General features: G+C 39.6%; 1 protein-coding gene across 4 annotated transcripts in view; it reads left to right on the plus strand.

The window, feature by feature from the left end:
* Positions 1–12,013, plus strand: part of slc2a9l2 (solute carrier family 2 member 9, like 2) — a 96,839-nt gene extending 84,826 nt beyond the window's left edge. For all 4 annotated transcript variants that reach the window (XM_069511007.1, XM_020086311.2, XM_069510999.1 and 1 more), the window contains one exon: positions 11,567–12,013. In XM_069511007.1, coding sequence (XP_069367108.1) covers positions 11,567–11,786 — 220 coding nt within the window. In that variant the 3' untranslated portion in view covers positions 11,787–12,013. The remainder of the gene's footprint in view (positions 1–11,566) is intronic.
* Positions 12,014–12,453: the final 440 nt, after the last annotated feature.

Raw genomic sequence — 12,453 nt, forward strand, 5'->3', positions numbered from 1 at the left:
GTTTTGGCTTTTCTTTGCTGTACTGTACGATTCCCCACTTTAGGAGCTGTTCATGCTAATATTTCAGCATCACACATACTGATACGCTGCAAGTTCTTATCGAGATGATTGCCCCTATGGTTTTACTGATAAAAATCGTATTTCCTCAGAGGGGTAGGCTACAAATTCCATGGCCGATTAACTTTTTTTCAGTATTCTCACTGAGATTTGCTGAAGGACTCGTGTCATTAAGTGCAGCCACATGAGAGAAACAAAATCAACTGTTTTTAGTGAGCTGCCGCCAACGGTTTAGAAAGCTGAGACTATGATGGGGCATAGTATGAAAGCAAAGTGAGGGAATTGCTCGCAACAAATGAATGAACATAACAAGGCTGATTATGTGTATTTGCTCATTACTGAGGGTTTTCATTTGGCTGGAGGGGGCTGGTTTTTGAAACGTTTTTTTTTCTTTTGGAAAACAAAGTGCACTATGTATATTCACTATCTTCCGTCTTTCTCTCAATCTGTCCTGTTCTTCCTCTGGCCGTCTCTTTGATGTTTTGGAGCAGTCGGTTCTTTAACGTCTCGGCAGGCGTCCTAAATGAGTGAATTTTTCATCTTAACTGCTCCAAGTTGGCTCCAGCTGGCTGTGACGCACTTTGAAGCAGATCTGTTTCATCTCTCCATGTCAAACCTTCACATCCATCTCGATCAGTGGGTGATGAATATGGGTTATATACACCTGTGAAGAATATCTTAAGTCTGCGGCCCTTATAAACATCACCAGTCGATATGCTAAATGCAGCTTTTTTAATTTTGTACCTTACCTGTTGAGTAAATCAGCTCTATCTGTTTATAAACTGAATGCAACTAGAGAAGCACAGATATTATAATTAAATTGCGGGGTGAAGAAAAATCAATATGACATTTTAGTTTGAAATGGTCACATCTTCGTTTTACTGCTCACATTGTTCCCCCGTGCTCCTCTCACTGTATATTTCCTTTGTCATGGTGTCATGGCCTCTTCCTTTCTGCTCCTCTGCAGTGCACTCACATCTTTCTTCCAAGGACTGTGGCCGATGACTCACTGAGAAGCTGTAACTTCATCTGCTGCTCTCTTCACTTCATTTACATATTCAGGCAACCATAAATATGTTGTGTGCCTTTCTGTCGCTCCATCCTTCACTGTCTCTTTGTCTTTTACCCTTTCACTCTATAATCTATCCATCCACCAAAGTCACGAACAAAGTCATTAGGTGTGTGTGTTTTAAATCAAACCTTTTATTGGGAGATTAGCTGTCTCCTTGCTGACTTATGTTTCCGTTACATAGCGTTTTCCTCTACTCTATAAGACCTCAGGTGTTGGTTAATTTATTGGCATGGTTTCTCATATCAGGGTGAAATATATTTTAACAGTTTTTAGAAGGAGGCTTTTTGTGTTGTTTTTCTGAGAGTTTGCCAAGATCCATACTACTCATGTTTCAGCAGGAGGGAGAAAAAACTGAGGGGAATCAGCTTAATTTAGCAGAAAGAGTGAAAACAAAAAGAAACAACTCAATTGGCAAAGTTCAAAGAAAATAAATATAAGCTCATTATTAACAGAATTAATATTTTTTGTGTAAATGTAAGACTGACAATTTGTTACTTTCCATTATGACCCTGAATATTAGAGAGGAGACCTGATAAAGGGACCACTGCTCCGTTCCAATGTCTGTTTTTGGAAAAAAGAGAAGGAAACACTATCCTTAGTTTTATAAGGAAAATATCCCTGAGATACTTTTAAGAGAAGATCGTTTTTTAACCTTGAAGCATTTTCTCTCAAAAAGTTGAAAGATGAATTTAATAATCCCACTTTTGTGTAACATTCCTGTATTTATACAGTATAAGGAGTATTTATATAATCTTTTTACAGTCTCATTTACCACTCAAAGCATTTTACACTACCATGCACCATAGTCCCATTCACCTATTCACCCTCACAATCATACAGTGATTCTATAGGCAGGGCTTTTTTTAATCACACCATGCACACACTGTCTGCAGAGCCCATGTCCAATTATTATTGTCTTGCCCAAGGACACTGCGGAATGCAGACTGAAGTAGCTGAGGATCAAACCACCAACTGTCTGATCAGTGGAAGAACATCTCTACTTTTAAAGCCATAGTCACCCCAAGTCATATAACCTCACATCAGGCGGCAAGGATCTTGAAAGTGGGTGAAAACTGTTACATTGTCTGCAACTGTGATGACTTCTTAGCACGAGTCTGCTCTGAGCTTGTTTCTATCATGAAGAGACTGAAGACATCAGGGAACACGTATTTTCATATGTCACATTTATTTCTTCCAAGACACCCACTCACAGTGAGTGAGATTGGTATAGATCATTTCATCTGTCTGTAAAAAAGCTTATTAGAATTATTATTTTTGGCTGTGATAAAAATGCTTCGACACATAGCACTATTAAAAAATTTTTTTAGAAGCAGTAGAAACCATATCATCATTGTCTGGGTAATTTAGATAAGATAATCATATACATATCTAAAAAATTGCATTTAAATTATAAGGCTGTGCTTCTCCGAATGTGGTTTGAATTTCAAAGATTCAATTTTATATTTGCTAGTGCGAGAGAAATAAATCCTCTGGTGTGAGAGAAATGAAATCTACTGTCTGCCTTATAATTGCCCTCTGTGCCGAGGACATAGTTCAGCACTGCTTTTTATAGAGGCAGAACTTTGCTCTTGGTCATAATGTCCCACTTGTCCCTCATTAGATACTAATGGCTTTTGACATTTCAATCTCCATGGGATGAAAGATATAGATGTATATGCTGCAGTTCATGCCCTCTCAAACCTACAGTTCTATCCACACATGTATTCAGACACTTTCTATTTCGGCCTTCATTTGCAGAAACAGATGGGGGCTTTTTCTCCCAGCTGTGTGCAAACAGTAATTTACTGTTAATAGAAATACCTGGTAAGGAGTTCAGGAGCTTTGCTTAAGCCTCTCGTCTTCCAGAGACATTTTGTTACGTATGTAGCAGTTTCCTGTCAATGATATTATTCTGCTGCATACCACAATGAAGTACGTTACAGGGGAATTGTCATAATAGAATTTAACTTTATTTATATATCACTTTATTTAACAATGTTGCAAAATGCTTTACAAGGAAGTAACCAGAATAAAACAATTATACATGAGGTGAGAAAAAACAAAACAATAAAATAGACGAAAGATTATAGGAAGCTGGTTGTTCTTAATTTAATGCAGAGCCAATTCCATAATGTGTAATATTAAATCTATGACTGAATGAATCCAAGGTAAGATACAAAAATTATAAATGTTCGCAACATCTTTTACAGACCACATTATTATTATTTAACATACATCACGTTAACCTCTCCAATGCAGTGGCTTGACCTGACATCAGATGGTAGTGATTCACCAAAACAACATGCTCAGACAAATCCTCACCTTTGCTCACAGAGCTTTGTGTTTGTTTCATTTACCCTGACCATGACAGCCAGAACAGGGCCCCTCAGGGACATGATTCCACTGAGTGTTATTGTCTTTTATCACAGAAAAAAAAAAAGGAATTCTTTGAGTAATTGAGTTGTTGTCTTTTTGGTATTTATGAATTGCCTTTCAGTCCTGATAAAACAGTCTCATGGGCCAAACAGCCAGGAGGTTCCCTACCCTATTTTGCACTTTATCATATTTCTTATCTTGGGAACATAATTGGAGTAGATGTGGTCAATTCATTTTTCCTACAGTGTGTGTTGGTGTTGCCCTCATTAGATCAATCATGGTAATCACAATGGATTATGAAAGACTTTGCTCTTACATGAAGCCCACTACGCATTATCTCAGAAAATTGCTCATGTCGCCACTTTAATGATTGATGGGACCTTGTTTAATTCAGGGATTGTCAGTGTTTCATGTGCCTTATCTGCATCTTAAGTCTTGTATTGAATTTTGACTCTCTTCAGTACACTGTGCTTACTGTAGCTTGCATGTGTGAGCCTCATAGCAGGAATTAATCTGACCTCTAGTCGATGCAGTTAGACTTATAGTCACACTCAGCTGAGGATGAGTAGAGACGACATGAGCACAGAACATTTCAGGCATAACCTTGTTAAGTTCTAGGAGCAAGCGCAGGGAATCAGAAATTCACTTAACTATCAATCTGCTGCAATAAAACTGATGTGATGGAACTACGTCGGAAATGCAGATTACCTCATATTACAATTCGTCTGTCACCATCATAGCCTGACTTTATTGAGCAAACAACATGTCGTTGTTCCGATTCATGCACAAGCACACACGTATAGATTCTAACGATGTAGCCCAAGGCATTAGATGGCAGACTGGTACGACCGCATGCTACATATACCACATAAACAGGCTAAACCATAAATGACACTAGTTACACTCTGTTGCAGCTACAGTTTGAAAACATGGTTAAGGTAAATGAAACACTGAAAGGTGCAACTAATAGCTATAGAGAAAAGAGCTGTTACAGGTTTAATGGAGATTTTAAACCAAATAATAATCAGCTGTTAAATATAATATGTTACATTTGTATATTTTGTATAAATACAGAGTTTTTGGGACCTTACTTATCACATGGCTTTTACATCCACACATCTCACAATTAAAAATATATCCTTCTAACTGCTTTTCTCCTGAAACCTTTACTTAATAATATTAAAATGAATTATTCCAGCCATACACACACAAGCAGTGTTTCTCTTAATTTCCCGAGGGGTAGACAGAGTTAGACGAAAGTCAGTGCAGAAGTTTTAGATCAGAATGAAAGTTTGCTCATGGCATGCTGGACAGAGCGATAGGTTGACCTCCTGTCAAATGTTTTTTTCTCTCTGCAGCCCCTGCAGATAAACCTAATTTTGTCCTTTCAGTCAGCTGCACCAATGTGTTGGAGGCAAAGAGTCAAGTGTGAGCTAAAATAGCTGACACTTAAACTTTTTCAAGGAGGTCATTTTTTGCATCAGTCTGGTTTTTTTCTAAACATTAGTCTTTAGTCCATTGTCAAAGGAAACACAAACAGGGCACCGAAATAAAACAATAGAACAGTTCAGATCACCTAAGGGAGCACAAAGTGGTAGTTTGGCTCATAGTCATTACAGGTTTCCTGAATGTGCTGGGTCAGCTCCCCAATTTTCACAGGAGGAACAGATGTGAGTAAGATTGCTAAAGCTTAAGTGCCCGGATACAAACTCACATTTGTTTTCACCCTGTGGAGAGCTTGACCACTGGTGTTGTAGAACAATGTTTTGATGAGCATGTCCTGTATTGCTTGTAGCTGATGTTCTGTTATTCACACTTTAGTCAGCTGCTGTTTTTATAGTATCAAATACTTCATTAAAACCAAATTTAGAAGAAAAATTAAAACTTAAACAAACAGTGTGATAAGAAACGACATGGAATGACAGAAACTATCTTTGAGAGAATGTATTTAATGTATACTTTGACTTTTTATGTTGGTCATGTTCCACCCACTAAGATAGAGGAGGCAGGGTTTATGACCTATACAGCAGCAAGCCACCAGGGGGCAACCAAAAACTTTGGCTTCATTTTTGGGAGTAGTCATGTCGCCCATCTTTATATTCTCCCATCTGTTCGCAACTGTTTTTTAAAGTGAATGGCACAATGCATTTGATTAGTTTATTGCATGCTGCATACACCCTAGACTGATCAAGATACCAACTTGAACCACACGACTGGTGCAGAAACCTTCTTTCTTCCTTTTCTTCTTCCATTGACGAAAAAGTAAAGCCAAAGTGTCTTGATTTTAGGTGTCTTCATTTTAGGTTGTCCTTATCACACTGAGTAAGTTTGGTTTCAATTACTTAATTTATTCTATAAAAACATGGACAGCTGAGACAGACTTTATTTGATGAGCATATGTATTGTGGCAGTACCTCAATACGGCAGCTTCATTCTCCTGATCTCTACTGCGGAGACTCCGGCTCCAAATCCACAAGATGGCAGAGGTTGTATGTAGGATATTTTGGCTTAATTTCTGAACAGTGAGAGGAAGTGGAGATGCGTCGTCCATGATTATAGACAGTCCTCAGCTTAGACCATTAAAATAGAACCATAGTGTCTACATGTCATACTAGCTGTTCTGTGAGGCTGAACTTGAGCACAGCAGTGTTTTTCGCTAACGTCACTATGTGAACATCGGTTAAAAAAATACTATAATACTGATGTATACAGCTGAGACTATTGGGAATGTCAGTAGGAGAACCATACAGTCTCAAACCACAGAACTATAATGCAGCATGCGAAAAGAAGAACAATTTTTACATTCATCTTCAGTAATTGAGTGATGAATCCTGTTTTCACTATAAAGCCCCTGTTTTATTTGGGTTACTAATTTTGATGGATCTAAATATTTTCCTGTTTTCATTCTCACCACGTTATCTTCTCCCCTGTGCCTAATTACCACTCACAATATAAACAGATAAGAGTGACAGTATCTGTCTCCATTGATTAGAAGTTCAGCTTAGTGAACTTAATATTAAAACATTGACTAAAATGTTTTGAACTCCCCCACTTTCAGCACTTCAGAAGATGTGTGGTATACGTCCTCATATAGGCTTTCACATCAGTGTTCATTAGTGTTAATGATTAGATGGAGCTGGTTGAGTTGTCGGGGAAGTGCTGGATTCACAGCGGTGTGAAAAACCTCATCTGGAGACTGTCTGCAGCACAGAACACCAATTCAACACCTCACCACTGTCTCCTCAGCATCTTGTCACCTCTAAGGCATCGGGCTGGTGTTTGTAAGGGTCAGTTTTTCAGTGGGGGGGGGGTGGGGCATTTGGGAAATGACTAAAATTGGTTAAAAAATCTTTGATCTATGAAGCGTTCAGGGGAAGGGTGGTCAGCAGGCTGAGGCAGGATGTAGGCAGAGGCACTCTCTCTTGCAGCCCCTCTGGAGATTGTCAGGAGATTATTTGCAGTTCAGTGCAAGTCTGAAAGCAGAGAGGCAAACAACCACCCACTTTCCCATGTTGCATGTAAATGTCCCCCTAAGACACTGAAACAGACACAAAATGTCTGCATGATACAGAGCTGAGATTGTTTTGTGTTTGTCTCTTTTAAGGTCATTCTCTGTGGATGTTTTATGTCTCTTTGTAGTCGTTTTATTTCTCCTTGCAGTCAAATCAAGTCAGTATTATTCATGTAGCCCAATATCACAAATCATTTTCCACCAGGGCAGCATTAATAATTGTACACAAGCTGATTAAATGATTGCCTTCTGCTCTGGAGCAGATGATTAACTGTCTTTATCTTTGAATTATGTCCAAACAGTACATAACATTATGATCCTAACGCAACAGTTTCTCTTTGCTCAATGTTAATCACTTTGTCACGGTTCTGTAAAGGGAATAGATTTAAATTCTGTAAATAGACCCTTCATTTATTCTGAGTGGAGTATTGGTGTGATACACAGTGCGTTTTTAATCCGGCCCACTGTTCATATTCTATCCTCATCCGACCCACATACCTTATGGAATGATGCCACTTGTGTGGTCCGCTCCCGTTTGTCAGTTCTGGGCCACAAGTAAGCCATAGCAATACTGCATGTCAACCAAAAATGAACCATATGAACTAGTTCTGGCCCAAATATGGGCCACAATCCTTTTTAGTCTGGCCCAGATTTGGTCCACATTATATATCTTTATCCACATACAAAACAACATAGTTTCTTTGCACAGTAATATTTTTTTCCCATGTAGAAATTATCAAGGGTTATTCACCAGCGGTGCACAAACAGCTGACCTCATTTAACTGTGTATGCAATTTATAGCCCTTTTTCAACTTTTGTAGGCTCCTCTTCTCTTGCTTTTATCTCAACTCTTTGTTTCGTTCTCCAGGCACAAATCCACATTTGGGAGAAGTAGGCTGGAAATAATGGAGATGGGGGATTGTTGTGTCTGTGAATTTAAAGAGCGCCGGCGAAGCAGACTTGTTGCAATTCTTGGTTAAGACAGAACCTTTCACAAGACATGACAGAGTGCTGCAAGCTATAGAGAGATTATGGAGGATAATGGAGGGGAAAAAAATATATAGAAAGATGCTGAAATTCTAAACCATATATGTCACAATTTAAATAATGACATGACATTCCTTGTGGGTTTGGAATTTTCTACTTATTAAACTCTGTAAATAAACTATTGACTAATTTTAATGAATAGTTGATGTTATAGAGGATGATGGTTTTTACAGGACCTACAGTAATGAATACATTGTCATTATCTCTAGAAATGTATTAATCAGTGCAATGAGTCGGTGTTGCCATTTAGCGATTTAGTGACTTGTTATCGTTTAATGAGCTCTTTTCATGTTCCTTCATTACATTTACAATGGCGCAATAACAACTGGCTCTATTATGTGACATCTGTAAAGACTACTGAGCCATCAAACTTGATCACATTCCTCCTAATACCGTGAGTTTGCATGAGATGCTAATGAGTTAAGATTATCAAAAAATGATTCATATACGTGATACAATTCGATTGTTTGACTTTGTCATGTTGTGCTCCCACACTGGGTCGGCATTGATGTATAATAATCATAAAACCTCTGAACATGTGTGGACATGTAATCTTTGCTGTGTAATCTCATGTACAACTCATTCTTTCATAAATCGCAGACTGCATCATTGAGTGTGCCTCCCATTAGGAGGATTATATATTATTGTAAAACAGCAAATGCAAATAGTCTCCCACCTCGGCAGCACCCAGCTCACACCCCCAGACACTGATGATCACTCAGTGTGGCCCAAGAAAGCAGTCACCGTGACACTTCAACAAAAAGTTGCTGAACAAGGACATTTTAAATGTCTCCGTCAGATTTATGTCCACAGTGGCTATTATTTTTATTATTATTTTTCTCTCCTTTAGTCCTGTCCTGCCCTGTGCTGTCCTCCTCTTTTGTCCTCTTCTCTCCTGTCCTTTTCTCTCCTGTCGTCTTCTGTCCTCTCCTTTTCTCTTCTCTCCTCTTCTGTCCTCTCATGTCCTCTTCTCTCCTGTCGTCTTCAGGCCTCTCCTCTTCTCTTCTTTCCTCTCCTCTTCTGTCCTCTCCTTTCCTGTGCTCTTCTGTTCTCTTGTCTTCTCTCCTGTCCTCTTCTGTCCTGTCTTCTTCTGTCCTCTCCTCTCCTGTCCTCTTCTCTCCTGTCCTCTCCTCTCATGTCATCTTCTCTCCTGTCCTCTTTGGGCCTCTCCTCTTCTGTCCTCTCCTCTCATGTCATCTTCTCTCCTGTCCTCTTTGGGCCTCTCCTCTTCTGTCCTCTCCTCTCCTGTCATCTTCTCTCCTGTCCTCTTTGGGCCTCTCCTCTTCTGTCCTCTCCTCTCATGTCATCTTCTCTCCTGTTCTCTTCGGGCCTCTCCTCTTCTGTCCTCTCCTCTCATGTCATCTTCTCTCCTGTCCTCTTCGGGCCTATCCTCTTCTCTCCTCTCCTGTTCTGTGCTTTTCAGTTTTGTACTTTTCTGTCCTTTGCGATCCCATCTAAGACAGTATTGTAAAACATACGGCCCACAGCCCTGAATCTGCCCACAAAAGGTTTTAATTTCAGCCCCCTGGATGACTTTGTAATCTGAGGCAGCTGAGAAGATAAATAGATAAACGATTTGGTCGGAGAGCAAATAGCAATCTGTTTTTAGTAGACGAGAGATCAAGCTAGCTACCTTATTGTTAAAGATACCTCATCAGCTTAAAATTCATGCAGGCTGTAAACATTACTATGTTACATTATAGCTATGGTAGGCTACCAGGTGTATAGCACTCTCACACACACACACACACACTCACAAGCACTGACTTTGAGTAAGTACTCACAAGCTGTTAGCTATACATATATCAATTGGCCACTTCTTATTGAAATAACAACAGAACAAAGCAACAGAAAAGATGGAGACGTACAAACAACATAAACTCCACAGCAGCTACAGGAGACAAACACAGTGCTGTAGTTGTCAACACTCTGCTCTTTACAGTGACTTATAATGACACAGTCTGATGTAACTCCAGCTGCTCTGCTCGTTCATTCTCAGTGTAAAATATAAGCAGATGAGTCAGGCTCATCCCTGTCTTGCTCTGTTCAATCCCTTTCTCTCCTCATCTTTCCTGGACCAATCTTTTTCTACCTTGTCCCATCCTACACTGGTTCTGTCTTATCCCACATCCTCATTTACTGTTCTGCCCTGTCTTTCCACATCCTGCACTGGCCTTGTCTTTCCCAGCTTGTCTTGCGATGTTCTAACTTTGACCATCCCGTCTTGTCCTTTCCTGCCCTATCGTGTACCTTTTAGTGTCTCTCTAGGTTTAACAGGAAATGCAAACATAAGATTTCTGCATGTCTCCTGCCTCTAATGGGTCAGTATTGTGTGCATGCCAAATATTTTGTGCATGTGCACCAAACTGAACGCAGCTGAGCCGCCACAGCAGATCAAAAGCTTATCCCCGTGTCAAAGAAGGGACTGTCTCATTCTCTTCAATCCACTGGGATTGCAGAAATTAGATTAATGGCAGACAGAGTGGGTGCACAAATGTGTTTGTACCCTGACTCATCTCCAATGACAACTGGGAGAGAATGGCTTTTTTTTGTAGGAACTCACTAACTTTGCAGATGCACGTTACGTCACTGGGTCGGCATGGAAAGTGGGCCAGGCTTTTTGCACGATGCTCTGTTTTTTAGTGCTATTATGAAATGCACTCAAAAGGGGAAAACAGTGTCCAAAGGGTCACAGCGGTGGTGATATAACCAGCGAAATCAAAGCAGTGAGTAGTTCTTCATTGAGGTTATGGCTGTTTGGACACTGCTTTTCTAATACAAGGTACATTGCACTACATTCGAGTTCTGCCCCCTCAAAGCGAGGGATTAGAGCTGAGTGACACGGTGCGAGGGGTAAATCAAGTTTCTCTGCCTCCAAAAACTCTCTCTCTCTCTCTCTCTCCCTCCCCCCCCCTCACACACACACACTCAAAAACTCTGTCCATCTCTAAATCTCCCTCTGGGTAATCAGTGTGTATTTTTAAATCTGTCACTAATCCTTATTATTGGCATAACACACTGGGCAAGGTTAGCTTTCATACTTTGGGTATCTGCAAAATAGTTAAACGCACAAATGTATACAAAGAGGAAATTTCTCCAATTTGGACACACACCCTCCTCACACACAGCTTTTCAGTGGAAAATCGGGGGCGATGTCCTCAGTGTGACACGTACAGATGACAAAACAGATGCCACAGACAACATCTCTGTGGAGTTGGTGGGAGTTTAGGTCGTCTAAAAAATGACAGAATGTGGCTGTGTGTGGGGGGGGTAATCATCCAATGGTTTAAATGCTACAATAGTGGGAAAAAATAGCACTGCTTTATATTTAATTCAGCAGTATAAATGAATTGTGCTTAGAAGTAATCTTGAAAACCACGAAGCTGCATAATCTGTTCATTTTATTCTGCACCTAGTTTTAATTGACACATTGTTCATCAGAAGATGTATTCAGTGTTGAAAAGAAAACGTCTCTAACTCGTCCCTGTTTTGTCTTGGTGCAGGAGACGCTGCAGTCCTTCGCCTTCCTTGTCTTTGTGGTGGTCTGCACCCTGGGATCTATCTACCTCTATGTCGTTCTTCCCGAAACTAAAAATAAAACGTTCATGGACATCAGCCAGAGCTTTGCCAAGATCAACAAAATCCCTGCCCCCTCCCCTAGCCATGAAATGGAGCTGGCTCTGTGCATTCAGCCGAAAACAAGTGAAAAAGTCCCAGATGTGAAAATGGAGAGTTCATTCTAAGTGTTGTATTGTGGAGGAATCAGGTTTGAAACTAAAACTGATATTTGTCATTTTTACATATTTATTTTATCACTGTGATGAATGAAATCGAATTTAATGCTTTTTTGATATTTTGTATATTTTGTATGTTTTGTATGACTGGACTATTTAGGAATATTACAGAATTTCAGTTTAAAGCAATTCATAAAATAAAAGGAACCAACTGGATATCATGCTCACTTTTTCTTAATTGACATACAGCATAAAACAATAATGAAGTGCAGCAAACAGAAGGTTTGCATAAAATGCTCATCTAAAGGGAGTCTCGCTACAATATTTGACTTAAAGCTACATTAGGTGATTAATTGGTGTTGGTATAACAGTAAACAAACAAACTAGAATAACACATAACACCTCCAAGGTCCAACAGCCCCCTTATGAAACCACATTTAATTTCACTAGATCCAGATTTTTATTTAGGTCTGCACCAAACTTACACAATATCAGTCCCCTAAACATTTCTGATTTTGTTTTTTATTCTCTGAGAAATCAAAGAATATGTTGAAAAACCATATCCATAACCGCACCAAAATTAAATGGGTTCTTCTCTGACCCGTACCACATCCTTCCACATTCCGTGGTAATCTGTCCAGTAGTTTTTGTGCAAT

This window comes from Paralichthys olivaceus, chromosome 2 (assembly GCF_024713975.1).
Source record: "Paralichthys olivaceus isolate ysfri-2021 chromosome 2, ASM2471397v2, whole genome shotgun sequence".
NCBI lineage: Eukaryota > Metazoa > Chordata > Actinopteri > Pleuronectiformes > Paralichthyidae > Paralichthys > Paralichthys olivaceus.